At 32.6% G+C, this 20,131-nt stretch overlaps 1 protein-coding gene across 1 annotated transcript; it reads left to right on the forward strand.

Annotated features, from left to right (window-relative positions):
• The first annotated feature begins 7,163 nt into the window (after nt 1-7,163).
• On the forward strand, nt 7,164-15,468 carry LOC131046352 (small ribosomal subunit protein eS17). Its single transcript, XM_057980077.1, has 6 exons — nt 7,164-7,313; nt 11,225-11,305; nt 11,412-11,573; nt 11,701-11,826; nt 14,848-14,916; nt 15,070-15,468. Exons 2-6 carry the CDS (start codon nt 11,303-11,305, stop codon nt 15,142-15,144), a joined length of 435 nt encoding a protein of 144 aa, XP_057836060.1. The 5' UTR covers nt 7,164-7,313; nt 11,225-11,302; the 3' UTR covers nt 15,145-15,468.
• Nucleotides 15,469-20,131: the final 4,663 nt, after the last annotated feature.

Consider the following 20,131-nt stretch of genomic DNA (forward strand, 5'->3'; position numbering starts at 1 on the left):
ATAACACCAAACACAATTGAACCCTACAAAGTAAAATTGAAGCCTAACTATAAACCCAAACTGAAATTTTAAAGCCATCATCATCAATTTTATCTACTTTCAGGTTTAGAGTATTTGGCTTTCTGAATTCTACTCCCGTGTTGGATGAATATATAATCATTGTTAGATTCAATTAAGTAATATTGAATAAAAAATATAATCATATTATAAATAAAACCATAGAATATTTAATTTTGTATTTGATATGGTTGAAAAATGGATTAAGATTGATACAATAATCAAATCTTTAATACAATTAGAATAATGATAAGGAAAGAGCATAGGGCATAGTGACTAGCAGTTGCACGGGAAGTACGTGCAACGATAAGCCGATAGGCACAATATTGGTTCGAGCATTTTTTTTTTGGTATTTGTATATGTTAAAGAAAAAGAAAATGTTAAATACAATGTTTTGTAATATTGAACGATATCGTCACTTGGAGTGGTAAGTTCCATGAATCTAAGCGATATAATTTAAATTGTGCATAGTTAAAACATAGTTATTGCGGAGTATTATGTGACGACAAAGGTAATGCTATACCATTTAAAAATATATCTTGAGAATTTAGGATAATTGTAGCTATAGGTAAATTCAAGAATATAATTGGGAGCTGAACAATTATATTTAGAAGATGATTCGTAGATCTGTTTTGGAAAGTATGGAATCGAAGGTAGTTAACTTTGTAATAGTTGCAATAGATTTTTTTTTTTAAACTATATTTGGATGAGAGGATTATGATAGAGTAATGTATTTTTTTTTTGTTAGGTAAATGAAAAGAGTTAATATGTAGAAGACACTGATTTGTTTTATTTTATTTTTCTTGTGCAATGGATGAGATCAATGCATATTCTCATTGTGATTTGATATTGTGATTTAGTAGTGTATTTTATTCCTTTTTTTCCTCTCTCTCTAAAATGAAGCAAATGTTTTTGAGAAGTTTTGGATGATTGTAGTTTTTTTAATTAATTTTTTTGTTATTATTAAAGGATTAATGTTTTGAAGGGAATAAATTATTTAAAATGTAGTGTTTAGCAAAGGGGAAACGATATTGAGATATGGAGTTGTAAGATCAATAAATATTTGGGGAAAGGAACATTAGGGAGCTAAAATTGGAGGTTTTACTAAAATAAAGTAAATATTTTCAAAAAGTTGTGGATGATTGAAAAGTTTTAATTTTTTTAAAAATTTTATTTTTTATTTTTTTATTTTATTTTTTTCTTTTTCCGTGATTATTAAATATTCTATGTTTTGAAGGTAGTTTATTTTTTAGAACATACTATTTAGCAAAGTGGAAACAATATTGACATTTGCAACTGTAAGATTAATAAACATTTGTGCAAAGGAACATTAACAATGTAATTTTAATTCAGTATAATTAGAAATATAATTTCAAATAAGAGTATTATTATTTTGCATTATTTACTTCAAATTGATATTGTCATATATCAATGAAATTATTTGAACATAGTATTGTTGTAGCAATAAGGACATATTAGGATTGTATTTCAATCATAATTATTTTGTGTAATGTTGGAGAAGCACTTTGCACGATGGAGGATTTGTTTTGTTTTTAAATTAAATGTTTAGGGCATAAGGTAGTCTTTTTCTTTTTTTGTTGTTATTTTGTAAGAGGAGGTAATGTTGTTGTTAAATGGAATGTGATAGAGGTATGCAATGTATTTGTAGGGTGTCTTAAAATATAGTAAAGTATATAATGATAGGTAGAGTGAAGTGCTTAATTAAGTATATGAATAGAATGAATTTGTGAGGAGAAGTTATTTATGATATAGTTTTTTTCTATTATAATTTAGGGAAAAGTTTGCGTTAATTATACAATGATTATATATTATTATAAGTATTTAAGGAAGGTAATGACATATGAGTACGAAAGCACAAAGTTTGCTTAGCCAATGACAATGCATGCAATTGTTATGTATTTCATTGGGAGAGCGAATGCTACAAATTGATAAAATTTTCAAATTGAATGTATATATGTATGTATATACATATACACATATACATATATGTATATGTATGTATATATATATATATATATATATATATATACATATATATATATATATATATATATGTATATATATATGTATGTATATGTATATACACATGTATATATATATATATGTATATGTATATACATGTATATACATATATATACATGTATATATATATATATATGTATATACATGTATATATATCTATACATCTACATATACATGTATATACATATACATATATATATATATATATATACATGTGTATATACATATATATATATATATATCTAAATGTATATATGTAAATGTGTGTGTATATACATATATAGATACACATATATACATATATACATCATGATACATAGAGAAACATATTGTATATTCATAGATAAATACATACATATACTTTTACACCATGCATGTATACCAATGTATGAAAACCACCATTTTCTTCCATTTTGGAATGTGACCCAAGTAATAATTTGAACATTAATATATACATGCTATAAAAAACATTGGGGTATATATATATATATATATATATATATATATATATATATATATATATATATATATATACATATATATATATATATATATATATATACATGTATATACATGTATATATATATATATACATGTATATACATGTATATATATATATATACATGTATATACATGTATATATATATATATACATGTATATACATGTATATATATATATATACATGTATATACATGTATATATATACATGTATATACATGTATATACATATATATACATGTATATACATATATATGTAAATGTGTGTGTATATACATATATAGATACACATATATACATATATACATCATGATACATAGAGAAACATATTGTATATTCATAGATAAATACATACATATACTTTTACACCATGCATGTATACCAATGTATGAAAGCCACCATTTTCTTCCATTTTGGAACGTGACCCAAGTAATAATTTGAACATTAATATATACATGCTATAAAAAACATTGGGGTACATAGAGAAACATATTTCATATTCACAGATAAATACATACATATGCTTTTACAACATGCATATATACCAATGTATGAAAGCCACCATTTTCTTCCATTATGGACTGTAAAGCATGAAATAGTTCGAAGATTAATGTTCACCCAAAGCTAAATGACTTCTAAATCATTTGTGGAGAGCACATGCTAGCCACAACCTGGCTTTGCAACCATATCCAGTTAGACAAAAAGCGCCACCGAGGGAAAATACATCCCCACCATTCTTGGACAATTAATGGAAGCTAACCAAAGGCCCCGCAACCACATTCCCATTGACACCAAAGACTGCCCTAGTTGACCTTAGAAATTTCTAAAAGAAAAACAATAGGGAATAACAAAGAAGCAATATTTGTAAGGGTAAAAGTACAAAGCTGTGTCACACTTTTATAAAGGAAATGATCAATGCTGATTCAAAATTTTAAAGTAAATCAATACAAACTGAAATATATGTTTTGAATTTTGAAATTATGTAAACTAATAAAATTTATATTCTTTTGTCTATTTTGTATTTGTAATTTTAACAAAATTTTAAAAAATTAGTTGAATTTCGTTTTTTATAAAGTAAACACTATAATTTAGTTGCTGATAAAATGTTGAAATTGAAGTTACACAAGCCACCATACTTTAATTAGTAAAATTAACCTTTTTTTTCATCATTTTTTTGTGTATATTGATAACTTGAAACTTTAGTGCATAGATATATTTTTTACTATTTTTTATAAATATATATTTTTCAATAAATTTGAAAAGTTGTGTGTGTTGAAATATAACTCTTTCCAATTCCCACCAGCTTTTTCTTAATTATTTTATCCAAATTAGAAAAGAAATATATCATCTTGACATAGATTCCTTTCTCTATTGCATCATATTTTTTTCAAAAATTTTAAATAAATTTTAGTATTGTTCCTTGACAAGATAATCAACCTTATATTTTAGTGCCGATGACCTACTTTCAATAAAAATAAAAAAATAAAATATAAAAACTAATTAAAATATTAAAAGATATATATTTTGGAAAATTCACTTATAGATCTATAAAAGGGTATTATTACATTTCAAAAAAAAAAAATATTTATAAGAGTAGGAGTTGTTGAAACATCGAGTTTTTTTGTTTTTTTTATTTTTTTATTTGTTTTTGCAATTAGACCCAAAGTGGTATAAAACATACATTTAGTAAACACTTTCAATTGAAAAAGTTGTGGTCCACATATAACTTAGCTATAATGAATCTATATAGACCATATGTTTGACTAAAATTAATTTTTAGTTCAAATTACTTAAATTCACTTGTATTGATAAGTTAGCCTGAAACATGACACAGTTTTGTGCTTTTATCCGTAATCCTTTCAGAAGCATAGTGGTTGTTGTTAACTTTTTGAATGGGAGGCAAATTCTCTTAACCTCCCGTTAAAAAAAGATCACATCAACCACTATACTTCTGAAAAGAGGAATTATTGCTCCTCTAATTATTCAGATGCCACTAATATGCTTGGTAGCAACCATACATACATACGCGCACACACGCACGCACACACACACACACAGTGTGTGTGTGTGAAATCTGTTCAGTTTTTTCATGAACAATAGGGTATTAAGAGACTCGCTGCATATATATCCACACGTACATACATACATATGTATTTGTAGCATGCATATATATGTATGTCAATATACTATATTGAATTTTGGGGAAAAAAAGACATGGTATCCATAGGATCTCACCAATACAACCAACTGATAATCTCTACAACATTATGATCACATCTCATTCACAAACAAAACAAAAGACTACTATGTGTGTCTTTTGTTCAATTTTTGGAGAACGAGAGGGTATTAAGAGACTCTCAACAACACAAACAGTTGTATTATGTGCCCTAGAAATTGCATTCAATGGTTTAAAGACTTTATAATGGGTTGATACGTTGAGAATTAAAATTGTAAGTATAATTTCTTTTGCTATTGTGCTTTTGTTCTTTGGAAAGGCCAATTATTTGGGGGGTTTGCATTTGCTTTTTCGACAAGTCATATATTTCGAGGGTTTGCACTTCATGTGCTAGTTTCTTCAAACTCTTGAAAGGTTAGAACTTGGGATACGTATACATATCCATATCCCGCCTCTACCTATATAGGAAAAAGAGACATAAAACCCACATTGGATAAAGAAATGAAAACCCACAGACCAAATTGTAGATATAAAAAACATAAATAAGCCTATATAGCAAACTGACTTGTTGACAAAACAAAATCCGAACCCTAAGAGAAATACGACCTTGATTTTTTTTTCAATGTAAAATCCCATTAACTTAAAATTTTTGTTTCTAGGTAAAATGCCAAACAAACCCTTCAACTCAATGCATGCATTTTTCATGACACATGTTGCACAACAACAAATCAATGATTCAACAACCCCAACAATTTTAATAATATAGGATTGAGATATACAAACCCTACTTACACCTGTACTTTAAATTTTTGTTTCCATGTAAAACGTTGAACAAACCCTTAAACCCAATTAATGCATTTTTCACGCCACATATTACTGAAGAACAAATTAACAATTCAACAACCCCAATAGTTTAAAAAATAAAGGATTGATCAATACACACTCAATATGTATGGTTTGATTTGCGTCCTCTGCCGATTACGTTCTCCAGTAGACAAATTCCATAGATGGAAACTCGATTAAACACTGCCCTCCTATCTTAATCACATAGAACAATGTCACACTCGGGCGACTAACAAATATGCAACACAAAGGAAACACACACATTATCCATCAAACAACAACATAGAAAATGCGAACACAAAATAACCATCCTAGTACGTTCTCTTACCTACAAAGCCAAACAAATCCAAGTGCAAGACCTCTAAATGCGTGTCGATATGAAAGCACGCCTCTCAATAGCCTTTTGTTCTTCAAAAAAACAAATACTGCAAACACTGCCCTCAAACAAACATGCCATACAAAGAAAACACAACAAATTAAGTTCAAACCACAACAAAGAAAATGCGAACACATTATAGCCATCCCATTACATTCGCTTACCTACAAAGGCCAACAAAGCCAACTACAAGACCTCTAAATGCACGCTAATACGAAATAATGCCTCTCAATACCCTTTTGTTCTCCGAAAACAAACTTTGTGAATACCCTCTTTCTCCCCAAAAAATGAAATTTACGAATATCACTAGTCTTTTAAAAAAAAACCAAACTTTGCACAAAAGCTCTTGACGAAGCAAACCAGCCACATACTTCATCATTAAACTTAATCCACAAAATGCATCCATCATTAATGTTCACCCCAAGTGAAATTACATCCCTGCAATTTCTGGATAGTGCTTGCAACCTAACCGATACCCTTGTCTCCACGTTCTCATGAACACTAAAGACCGCAACACGTGTCCTTACAGCTTGCCAAAAGATATCTGCCGTGAAAATGTTTGCGGGCACAAAACACCGTTGGCGAAAAACTTGCCATGTGCCCCCAAACTCCCCCGAGTTTGCCGCCGACGGAAAACTACGGCGAGACTGACTGTTTTTTGGGCTAAAAAGCCCAAACTGAAAGCCTATCGACTTAATTAATGGATTAAGATTGATTAATTATTCATTTAAAAGCAATGTTTTATTAGATTCTATTGCTAAGTTGTAGATTTTATTACATTCAGTTTTTTGTATGTATATCTATCTTGTAAATAAGGTTTCAATATCTCATCAATTGATCAAAGCAATATGATCCTTATATCTGTTTTAATTATTTGAAATGGAAAACCTTGTCATTTGTTTATATTTATGAATGCTAAAGATTTTCTAAAATTGATATCTCTTGACATCATCTACATAAATTCTATTTATTAAATATAAATACACTAACATTTAATTCATCAAAATAATATTTTGTCCGTCCTAACACCATTCCCTATAGTTTGTTACTCTCCTAAATTAATTTTCTGTTTATAATTTAATTCTTGTCTAGTAGTACCTATGACCTAATATCTTCTTGAAATAATTCCGAACCTCAATATATAGCCAATTTAAAAAACGGGACACGTTGCGTAAATCGAACCGCTCGATTAGGATGACCAGAGCCGTCCGATCTAGGGCAGCGTTTTGAATCTTTTCATTCAATACATATGCCGATTTGATAGAAAGCAGAGTTTTAATTGCAGGGGCGGGGATTTGAGGGTTTTACTTCTGCTTCAGGTAAACATTTATGCATTGTTTTCTTTTCTGTTGCTAGAAATTCACAGGTATAAGATGGGGCCTTCTCAGATCATCAAAATGATTTCTAGTTAAATAGTTTAGAATAAGTAAATTTTTTTGAAGTTTCATCTGATAATTCCACCTAGTGTTGTTCTGTTGGAGGTATGTTTAATTTCTTGTTTCCTCTTTTAAAACGAATAGAAAATTTCAATTTTATTTCGATGATTTCTCTTGATTTTGTTAGGCTCAAATGGTTATTATATATTTGTTTTTCTTCTTTTAATCCATTGTTTTTATGGCCTGCAAGGCATGATCATCTGTATCATAGAAAATAAATGTAGCCTTTATGGCTTTTTATTTGCTAGATAAAGTTAATTAGATCTGGCCCCTGGGTATAAGCAAGGTATGTAAAAAATGTGTGTTTGTGTGTTTTGTGCTTCAAGTTATTAATTTGATTTTGTTAATATGATTTCTTGTGTTAAATAGTTTTTCTAGTCTCTATCATGGGTAGGGAAATTGGACAAGTAAGTCCATGTTAATTATGGAGAAATTAAACGATTAGCTCCAATTATGTGGAAATTAGACGATTAGCTCTACGGATACAAACTTAGATTTGGTAGGCTCTCACAGTGTCTGTTTCCGTAATGCACTTTTGGAACCATAGTTATTTTTTTTCTCATTTGTTTTTTTGGGGTAAATCTTGTTTGAGTAGGAGAGGCGCTGGCAAAATTTAAAAGGACACATGACCACTCCGTATTGTATCCCATTAATCCCTTGAATTTATAAGCCACCTTATTGTGGTTATGTGGATTTGAACCTGGGTTATGCTGCTATGAGTGTCACTGTTACCAACACACCTTGGCAAACTCGTGATCAGTTGATTGAAGTAAATAGAATATGAAACAAGCTGTATAAAGCATACTGATGATGCATATTGGCAAAATTGTAGTCTGTTGGCTGGAGTAAATAGGAGAAGAAAAAAACTGCATAAAGAAGTCTATTTATCATCAATTAGACGTCCACTTGTATCCATAATACATACCACTGGTACTCCTGCAAGTACTTGAACTCATTTCAGTTTATTTAATTCACCACGGACCTTTTGACATTCTTTGGCATCTCTGTATATATTGAAAAGACAATTCATGATAAACTGCCAAGGTGTAGGATGGGGCGTAATTGCATCAAGTGCACTTGGCCGCATTCCAATGTAATTCTCATTACTTGTTATCTGTTGGAGGACATCTATGCAAATGCCCACTAGCTGGTTGAGGCAACTGTAACATTTATGCAAGTGTTCACTTGGTCTCTTTCTCGTAATTAAATTCATCTCATTGTGTTTCATTCAGCACAACCCCGCAGCCAGTGAAACAGGTTAATTCCTGAAATCACTACCAGACAATTCTTGAATCTTGATAAATTGGGAAGGTGTAACAAGGGTTATTGTTGCAATGAATGTTTTGGACAAGAGCCCAATGACATCCATATTTATTGATTTTCTTTTTATAAATAAATGGACTGCATGTATCTGCTTATGATATCTCTTGAAAGAAGTGTATGGTATATCTGCTTTTGTGAACCAAGAATTTTCCTCAACTCTTGGGTATCTACGCAACAAACTCAATTAAGTTCAAGTTGCAACCTTGGAAAAATGGAACGGAAGACCTCATTATCATGATGCTTGGAGATTTTTGAATTTTTTTTTCTCACAAGCTATTGACACGTATCTTCTTCAGGATATCTTTTCCTTTGAATCATCCAGCCACTGTTCCCCATGCCCTCTATATATTTCTCTTTTTCCAATGTGTGTGGAAAATCTCATTGTTTATCTGTTGCGCACCAAGGCACATATCTGTTTCTAATTCAAAATTAAACGTACAATAATAATTTTTAAAAAAATTTAAATCAATTTTTTTTTTTTTGAAAATCAGAAAGAGGACCAGAAGTTTGAGGAATAAGGTGTTTTGCCACCGTATAATATGCAATTTTTTTATGTTTTCCAATCTATTTATTAGACTTTTAAGTTTTAACATTTTAATTGGGATAAGGCTGGCATACTGTAATGGCTATAATCCAAGTGACCAGCTGTGCCATAACCCAGGGCAGTACCAGGACTAAACAGATCTGGGTATATTTATTCCAGTTATGGATCTAGGTTCTTGGAAGTCTTTGGCATGTGGGGGGTACATCCCAGGTACTCTTGGTTCTTCTGGTTGTCTGTGATATGCCCATGAGGTAATGTGACATTGGGGGTGTCCAATAAACCCTGTAAAATGCATCTGGTTCATTTGACTATTCTTCTCAGCTGTCGGGTGCTTTATAACTGTAGGATCGGAGATGCTTGTTCAATGTTTGCTTAGAAGTTCAGAAGTAGAGGAGTGGGAAACCCTTGAGCTACAAACACATTCTTTTTGATGGAATGGAAAAGAATTTCCTGGAGTTATAGATTGATTCTGTGCAGTCCTTTGAATGTTTCATTGTATCACACGTTTGTTCTTCTCTGACTACCTACTGGACTGATCATCTGGCATTGATAGGTTGAGGGAGTTTAGTCCACTTTTCAATCGCAGTCATATTACTAGGGCTCAACACAAAGAAATCGAATCTAGACTCTTCTGCATTTGTATTCAGAATTGATTCAATGTGTAAGATATGGTGTTCTATTCAAGTATATATTTTGTAGTAGTTTTTGTGCTGGAATTGTCTCCATGTATGTAATAGTGGTTCATTACGTATTTAATTTGTATTTTTACTTTACTACTTATAAGTTTATAATATAATATATTTATTTAGCTATAAAATATATACTAAATGTCCAAACCCAGTTGCATTGAACCTGGGGTAAAAACATATGTCTCCATATTCCTTTCTACTACCGTAGCATATCCATATTTCAGTAAGTTTCACAGTGATCCATATTGCATTTTTTGGTATCTATCCGGAATGGGAGGGCTTTCAGCAATTAATGGGAAAACTTCTTCTGCTAGTTTATTTTTGAAGTTGACCTTAATCTGTGAATTAAAGCCTGCTATGAGCCTCCCTTCTAACAAAGACTTTGCCATATGAATTTCAGATGTCTCCATCCATGAGAAGGACCTCGATTATAATCTTCTCCCCTAAACTTATATCATGCATGTCGAAGCCACCTGCTGCTATGCAGTGATAAAAAAATTTAAAATCCTACTTAATAATCTATGTTTTGTAAGTAATTGGTACTAAATTATATCCTTGAATTAGGTTCCTTTTGGATTTTTCTTTGAATTGCGGGGGCAAAGCTTGCCATATGAATTTCAGATGTATCCAGTAATGTGAAGGACCTATATTCTGGTATAAATTTATATTTGCACGTTCAAGCCACCTGCTGCTATGCAGTCAAAAAGAATTAAAATCATACTTGATAATTGATGCTTTGTAAGTATTTGATACTGTATTGTATCCTTGAATTAGGTTTCTTTTGGAATTTTCTTTGAATTACAAGGGCTGGAGAGTTGCAATTTTATCTTTAAAATGAAATAGATGCATCTTGTAAAGAAAGTGTTTGTGGGTTAAAATCCATTTTCACCTTTGAATTTTCCTTTTTCTGTGTTGTGTTCTGTGCGATCTTAACAGTTTTCTATGTATAGATGTATAAATTTAATTATATTCTGCATTGAAGGTTTATTTCAATTCAATTCTAGTAATTACTTCTTAAATTGTAGTTTAGCTTTCTAACTTATTTGGTCTTGTGGCTACTTCCTATGCAGTTTTCAAGAAAGTGGTGTTTTTTTTAACTGTTTCAAATTATGTGATAATTTATCAGGATTCAAGTTCCAACCGTATAGTGTTTTGCTATGTGGTGTATCCATTTTCTCTCCTTTGGTTTGGATTGTGAGTTCTCTGCTTGACAGTTGTAATTTGTTTAAATGCTGCAGATATTGTCTGTCAATTGTGGAGGGAGAACTTCAAAAGTAAATTGAAGCAGGACAACTACATTGCAACTTCACTTCAAAATGGTAATTCAACAATTCCTCGTGTGCTGCCTTTTAAGCTAAAAAGTGTGGCAAGAGTAAATGAGTAAAGCCATGATAATTGATGTCTCTATTATGATGGCAATATCAGGGACGTGTGAGAACAAAAACTGTTAAGAAATCCTCTCGTCAGGTGATAGAGAGGTACTATTCCCGAATGACACTTGACTTTCATACCAACAAGAAGATTGTTGAAGAAGTTGCCATTATTCCCTCCAAGCGTCTGAGGAATAAGATTGCTGGGTTTTCAACAGTATGTGGTTTTATTTCGCTCCAATTATTTTTTATCATTCGAGTATTTAGCCTTACATGCATGATTTTGTTTGCAAATAGAAGTGTATTATTTCTCATTTATGTCTGCTTTGTTGTTCGTACTTCAGCATTTGATGAAACGCATTCAAAGAGGTCCAGTGAGAGGAATATCACTGAAACTTCAAGAGGAGGAACGTGAAAGGCGCATGGATTTTGTTCCCGAAGAGTCTGCCATAAAAACAGATGTGATTGAGGTACATTCTTATGATTTGTCATTTGGCATGTATATGAAAATGTATTATATTTACTTGAAAACTGCAGATGGTTGGTGCATAATTGGCACAAATTGAGGTTTTCTAGGTGTTTTTATCATAGTTGGATTAGTTACACTCAGGCAAAGTATAAAAGCCTATTTTGGACTACTTTAGCTGTTTGTAAGAGAGGGCATGTAGAAAAGTATGTGTCAAACTTGAAATCTGATTTAATTCAACAATGCATGTGAGGTAACCTCTAGTCACGTATGCAATCTGTGAACATTAGCAAGTATTTTGTACAGTGTTTTTCTTGGACTCGTATGCTGATTTGAAAGCATTGAACAAAAGGTACGTTAGTTCTACTATGGCCACCCTCCCTCCATATGCATCATAAAAGCAGGTAACAATCAAATGAGCTGGCCTATTATCCTCATTTACAAGGTGATTCTGAAGTTTGCAATGTTGAAATGTCCAGCATATGATGCAAAACAAAGAAAGCAAATTGTAATGTCCCCTACCTGATCTATTTCAATATATAAAAATTGATTGATATTCTTCAATTAGTTATTAACAAGTGCTTATCTATTTTTTTCATTAAATGTTTAATATCATTATTAATATAGATATCAGACCCTGCTACTAATTCAGTTTTAAGGGAGAAGGGTTTACCTATGTTATCAAAGCACTTAGAGACCAACTACAATAGGTTCCCTCAAAGTTTACAGATCCAAGCCCTTACCTATCTTGGGTCTATACCCTCAAGGCTTATGGGTCGCTGATCCCCACCCTATCTTGGGACTTAACCTATTGCTTGGATTTAGACTGCCCCTCTTTGGAATATCTCATCCCCATCTTCTTAAATACTGACAGTAATAACATGATCTAGACTATATGTATACTAACTTCTAATGTATTATGAATATATATGATATTAAGTATGACTGTCATACATATTGCAGTTTATAACAATATTATTACTAGATTCTGCATAACAACTCTAGGTTACCGGGTTCGCCTCTGGGCCCCCCTGGTATGGGTCCTGGGTTCGACTGGGTTCGTGGTACGGGTCCGGTTCGACCAGGGTTCGAAAAACCCAGTTGAACCCGGGCGGCTGGGCGGCCCGTAAAGTCAAAACACAATGCAATTTTTTTTTTTTTAATTCCGCCTTGTAAAAAGTGAAAGTTATAACCTAAAAAAGCAGAAAATTAGACGTCTTAAAAAAGCAGAAAATTGATGCACGCCGTGGAGTTTCGTGTGGGTTTGAAGGTTGTGATTTGGTGTTGGCGGCGGGGGCGCTGCCCCTCGACCCCGCACCCCACTGGGGGCATTGCCCCCAGACCCCCGCAAGGGGCATTGCCCTTTGACCCTGTTGGGGGCGTTGCCCCAAACCCCCATTAGAGAATCCATTTAATGATCAAACTTTAAATTGTTGAAAGTTGAAACAATGATACTTGAATATTTTATCATTTTGATATTAAACTTGATGTATATGATGCTATTATGGTATGATCATGATGCTATGATTACAAGTTTATGTTGGTTTTGTTGTTTATATGATGCTATGTGACATGCTAATCTTAATTCATGCTTATAGGTTGCATATATATATAATTTACATGTTTTTGTACTAACGAACCTAAACGAACCCAAATCCCTTTTCAAAATTTTGCCGTACCAGCGTACCGGGTTCTTCAAACCCGAACCGGTGCCCGAACCCGAACCCAAAACTTAGTAACAACTTTATCAGGTTTCATATACTAAGCATACATATTAAGCACATCCCCATGCATACCACCAAGAACACAAATGTTACTGATCTGATCTGAATAATGGTGATGTCCAGATGCTTTTGATTCCTTCCCTTTATATCTCTCAATTCGAGGGAGAGGTCACACCTCTTCATCATGTATGCCCTTTGGCAAGAGACATACCCTTTCACCATTAGCACCCTTTCAAAGAATGCAACTCTTCATTATTCCTACCCTTTGAAAGGGACACAGCCTTTCATAATCAGATGTGCACTTATTATTTAAATCAGATCTGCACTTCTCATTTCAAAATTATCCCCCCTCTCAAATGAGGTTCATAATCAGATGTGCACTTATTATTTAAATCAGATCTGCACTTCTCATTTCCAAATTATCCCCCCTCTCAAATGAGGTTCTATTCTCCCTTTTATATCTCATTGTTGAGGGAGTCACAACTTTTCCTTTCATGTCTTTTGACTTTTCATTAACTTAATTAATTTTTAATTAATCATATTTAATTATATTATTTTATATTTAAATTTAATTTTTAATGTTTTAATTTTATTATTCTCATTTATTATTAAATTCTATTTCAAAGTGGGGACATTACACAAACCATTGCTGTATAATTCTAGTTGTCCACTATATGCTTGAAATTCTAGTTAGCACTAGTTAAACTGCTTAGGATTTTTCCATTTGCAGCATAAAAGCAGGTGACAAGAATTGAATGGCCAGGCCTAGTATCCTTGTTTTCAATATTATTCAGAAGTTTGCAATGCTAAAATATGTGGAGGATATGATGCAAAAAATAAAATCACTGCTGTATAATTCTACTTCTCCCCAATGCTTGAAATATTAGCTAGCTTTAGTTAACTGCCTGGGATGTTTCTCCAGGAAATAACCTTGAATTGATTGCAGAGGACCAGAAATGTTTCTACTAATGGTGGTTGTCATCCGGAAATGATTCTGACGCTTGGACATATCCAAGGGCTGAAGATGGCCTTCAACCTTGAAAAGAATATGATAATTTTTAGAAGATTGCCAATAAGTCCCCATTCGAAGTTTATTTCTTGGTCATCTGAAAAATTATCACATTGGCATATGTTATTTCTCCTATATGATTGCACAGATCTTATTCTGACGTTCCATTCTATTCCAATATGTTTTTTGAGAATTTCATCTCTTATTTGAGGCATTCCCATTTTCCTTCGGTATCATACTTAAAAACAATCATTTCCATCATATAATTTGTTTTCATGCATCTTTTATGCAGGTTGATAAAGAAACCATTGATATGCTTGCTTCATTGGGCATGTCTGACTTGCCTGGAGTTGTGAAGCAGGTGTGCATTTGTATTTCCAATTTTCTAGATTTCTTTAGCCCCTTCTTAAATCAACTGCTTTGATCTGAACTGGGTTTTTTTTTCAATTAATATGAGCTTACTTGCGTGGATATTCTTATAATCTTGTCAACTGATTTGATAAATTCTTTTCAGGCGGATCCCCCAGTTGGTGGTGGTTTCAGGCCAGGTGGTTTTCAGGCAGGAGGTGCTCCTGGCAGGAGACTGTAGGAAAAGACTTTAGCTTTATAATGTTTCAGGCGGATACCTCAGTGGGTTGGTGTAATTCTATGTTGGGCAGACTCCTTTTTTGGGGGTTGTCTTGGCGGGATACTTAATACGAGTCTTTTGTAATGCTTGTGCAGAGTTTGAGGCATTGAGATCGGGAACATGTCATTTTTCAAAAAATATTTCTTAGTTATTTAATTGTTATTTGGGTATCCGGCTTATTTAAGAATTTTTAAAAAAAGTGCTGAATATTATAACTTGCAAGCTCAGTGATTGTATCCTGGGATATGTTTGCTTTATATTCACAACATGCAGATTTTTTTTCCATGTGTAAGAGTATGAATTAATGTATGAATTAGTTAGTTGCAATGCATGCAATTTTCACCTTTTTATTTACTATGAATTAGAGGTGCATATTGATACTGTTGGTAAAGTAGAGGGTCAAGCTAAAGCCCGAACAGATGGATAATTAGAGTTTCAAGATGACTCAGTTGAATAAATAGAGGGTCAACCTAAGCCCGAACAGAAGGATGCTTTCAAGATGGCACAGTTGAGTAAATAGAGGTTCTTTCAATTCCTTGTTGACACTTGTGAGGCCAGCATATAATGAAAGGTTGCTTTTTGTATGATTTTCCGTTCCATTCAACTACTAAAAAAAGTCTTGATTCAAAGTGAGTACACTTTTAAGAGAGGAATTGGAAGTTTAAACCTAAGGGAAAACGTCTTAATGCTAAACATTTTTAATAAGAAAAAACCCACAAAACTCCATATAATTGCTCCGACTCTGGTTATATTCCCATCAAATTAATGCAAAGACTTTTTAACAGATAAATGACTGATAAGAGCTCTTTACCTACCTTGAAGGAAAGCCGAGCGTATGCAACATGGGCGGGCACTTAATGACAATCCATATTTGGACTTGCGTGGTAGAGAGTTGGACATGCCAGTTGTCTATATTTGTTTTGCTAATCTTATTTTGAATTGTAATAATGCCTTAAACCTGTAAAGTCCATTATGGCATGTCTTTTGAGCCACATTGTAATAGAGGTTTGTGAAGGTAAATGTATGTCATGGTTTTTCATTCAACCTTTTGCTGACTGTCAACTAATAAAATTTCCTTGGGCCAATTCTGCTTTTTATAAATATTACATTAGTTTAAATTTAAGGTACCAGGTGTGATCACTCTCTCGCTTGCAGTAGACATTTTTGATCCTTGCTTAAACGTCTAGTCTCTTTCCCTAAACAAGCTTTTAATTTTTGCCACTGGATTGGGCTGCAGTCATTTTCGATACCTTCTTGCTATGCTAGTGCACTATTAGTTGATTTTAGTATCAGATTTTGATGCCTTTTAGTGTTCTTAGGGATCGGATTTTATAAGCTTTGTAGGGTTAATTAGCTTTTGCCTCGGGTCTTTATGGTCTAATTTAATGAGGTTATAACTATAGGAAGACACCATCAAAATTTTGCACCGAATTCTGATCATAAGCTTTGTTATGAAATGTACGATAGAAAATAGTAAAGTGGTTTTTAATGGCGATCATTATTTTCCATACTAAATGATACATGATCAAAACCACAAGTTTACATGATACAATTGTTTTTCAGCCGATTTTTTAATTTTTAACAGAATTTAGAAGACAGATTCAGAACATCAAATCAGTAAAAATCGTATAAAATTTGTTGTTATTTACAGATTTTGTGTTTTTGCTCAGGTGTTTTGTATGGAGAATAGACGACTCTATGTCTAATAGAGTTGCTGCATAGAGAAGTTGCCCAATTTAGCCACATATTTGATACTATATTTCCTTAGAAATGGGTTGCCTGAATGTCAACTTGGCAAAAGAAATCCTATTCGATATATGGGATCCATTTGGTTGTGTTCTAAAACAGACTATCTAGCTATTGGCATTTAATGATACTCAGCCTTTACCAATCCACTTGAAAATTGTCATACTTCAGAAAAACAATCCAGGAGCTTACTTAATACCCATGGCGATGTTCATATTTTTTAATTAGCAGCACTAATATCCGTGTAAACAAAAATGGATTTGATGGGGGAGGCATATCCATGATAGCCTTTACTTTTGATAGGATCTACTTCAATGCAACTGCCACGATGGGAGACAATGTATCCTAAGAGTTTTCGTAATGTAACTTCGGAAACACATTTCTTAGGATTGAGTTTAAGCTTATACTTCTCCATTCTTTCAAGGATCAAAGTCAGGATGCCCAAACCAAATGACCGTCTCTGGTGAGTGATTTACAAATTAAGTCATCTACATAATCTTCTATTACATGAAACCATATAGATAGTTGTCATAGCTTTCTGATAGGTTGCTTCAGCATTTTTGAGGCCGAAGGACATTACATTCCAATAATAGGTTCATTACGTTCCAACAATAGGTTCCCCAAGTACATGTGAAAACTGTTTTAGGTCATTTTTGAGGCCGAAGGACATTACTTTCCAACAATAGGTTCTCCAAGCACATGTGACTTCAGGAGCTATTTTGATTTGATTGTATTCATAAAATCCGTCCATTAGGGACATTTCATAAAGTAGTTAAGTCAACAATTATATCAATATTTGGCAAAGGGCATAATAAATAGGCTTGATGAAGCCGACATCTAACAATTTCTTTGGCTCATCTTTCACAAGTAATGCAATATGTCCGATGCATTTTTCTCAGTTTCTATTTGACTCTGATTGCAATGTCAAATGATGAAGTACTTAGTTTTGGATCTAGCCTTGGTATATCTACATAGGACTATGCAAAGCTGATTTGTTTTTTTACAAAGAATGTGATGAAGTCTGTCTTGTCTTTTCTTGCTCGAACAAATGATGCCACAAAATGAATAACCTTAGGATTATCTGGTTTTCCCAGATTGATTTCTTCTATCATCTCCACCAAGAGAGGAGATTTCACATGTTTTGTTAGGGGGTTGTCCATTCTTCCATCCTCGAGAGCCTTAGAAAGGTTTTCACCCTCAGTAATGTCATTTTTTTTTCCATGTCTAGAGGTGCCTCGTGGTTTTCACCAAGAGACTCATTATTTTCATTTTAACTTTCTTGACTGGAAGGTGGAGTTGTTTACTCGAATTGTGCTGATACATCTTCATGAGGTTCAAGGAATGCTGCTATGGCCTTATCGTTTTCAAAATAATCTAAACTCAGTGGTGGGTGATGGGTTACACTTTTTAGCCAAACTTAGACATTGAAATCAACATTTTGCATCAAACCTTTACTTTCTAAAACCAATAGTAGATAAACCATTAATAATTTGAAGATGAAGTAAACTACTAAATTGTGAGATTTTTCATATAGATTTTAAATAGATTTTTTTAAAAATAATTAGAAATTAATTTTCCATATCGTTATGTAATTTTTAAGAACTCAATATTTACAGGAATTAACATTTTTCAAAAGTAACATTTATTTGGTAATACATAATATTTTTTCTAGCAAGGAGGAAATTCTAATTTTTGAAATATAGAATTTTCACACCAATATCCAGTGATTTGGATATTTTTCATAATTTTTTGTTACATATATTTTTTTAGTCAATTTTTCCAATTTTTTTCAATTTTTCCACTTGTTGAAATAGAATCCTTAATGTTCGATGAAAAACCTACATTCATAAGAAATAAAACATAAATATATTAATAAAATTAAATAAATTTAAAATTATACTATTTGGAAAGTTTATTATAAGGATTGAATAGTAAAAAAAATAAAACTTCTAAATGAATTCATTTGAGCCCCCAAAAGCTACTAAAAAATGTATGATTTCAATAAAAATCAAGATGTACCAAAAAGTGTAACCGAATATTGTGGGATCACCCCGATTCATGTTGGTCCCAATCAATATGTTCAGGATGGACTAAGCACATCCTATCATTGGTATTATTCAGGTCTAGTGTGGCAAACGTAAGAGTCATGATATAGATATCGATAGTGTCACTGTCAACATGGATTTCAATATGGTTTTCTTCAAAAGAAGTGCTAGGATCCCAAAAATCTAAAATCCAAGCTCCATGACAAGGTTATTCTAGAAGGGGAGTCTTGACATGTTTCTATTCGATGGGTAGGTCATCTGGATTAATGAAAATATCATTTAGGGCATAAGAGGTAGAGGAAGAGGAATTGGGTTCTCCAAGGTATTCCTTAGGTGTCTTTTCATTGTCAAGAGTACATTCTGTTTCACATGAGGTTATTTTGGCATTGGAAGGATCAATTTGTAACAGTTTAAATCTGAGTCCTTTGGTGTGACACTGTTCTCTTGGTTGGATAGGCTCTACAATTCCTTTTTTGTTTGTGCCAAGACCACTATGCCGTCATAACCTTTTTTCTACATGATGGTGAATCCTTTACCATAGTTTTCTACAAGCAATTGTATAGGTGGAACATCTTCCTCATCTTTGTAAAGCCACTTGGATACATCTTCAATTTTTTCTTCGTTATGGTCTCCCCATTTTGGGAAAGTGGTGGGAGGCTGATATTGAATGACAACTTTGTGTTCTTTATGCACGAGATGTGGCTTTCCATAGGATTTAGGAGAAGTAGGTATCTTTCCAATGTGGAATGTATGTGACATAGTGTATTCTCCACATCCCTAATCTTCAAGTTTTAGTTTACCTTTAGACAATTTAGCCAATGTTTGAGGATCTGTGTTCCAAGAAGTGTCATTGGATGACGAAGCTTCTCTATTTACAGGCACTTGTTGTTCAGAAGTTCCTTTCAAGTTAGCACATAATTGGAAAGGATTTGTATCTCTTGGAATGGTGATCTTTGTTTTGTTGTATGGGAATTTTATGTACTAGTGGTATGTAGATGGGACTACTTTCATGGTATGTATCTAGGGGTTACTAAGAATCATGTTGTAAGGAAGATCAAGGTTCAGGACTTGTAATGTTATATTTTTGGTAGTAGGTCTAGCTTTGATAGGTATTACAATAATACCTTTTGAAAGATGTTTTGCATCATCATATGCTT

The sequence above is a fragment of the Cryptomeria japonica genome, chromosome 8, assembly GCF_030272615.1.
Source record: "Cryptomeria japonica chromosome 8, Sugi_1.0, whole genome shotgun sequence".
Lineage (NCBI taxonomy): Eukaryota > Viridiplantae > Streptophyta > Pinopsida > Cupressales > Cupressaceae > Cryptomeria > Cryptomeria japonica.

Excerpts from the sequence above, each read along its gene's own strand:
- LOC131046352 (XM_057980077.1), top strand. Across the intron at positions 11,574-11,700 it reads AGATTGCTGGGTTTTCAACA|CATTTGATGAAACGCATTCA; the intron begins GTATGTGGTTTT and ends TTCGTACTTCAG. Across the intron at positions 11,827-14,847 it reads TAAAAACAGATGTGATTGAG|GTTGATAAAGAAACCATTGA; the intron begins GTACATTCTTAT and ends TCTTTTATGCAG.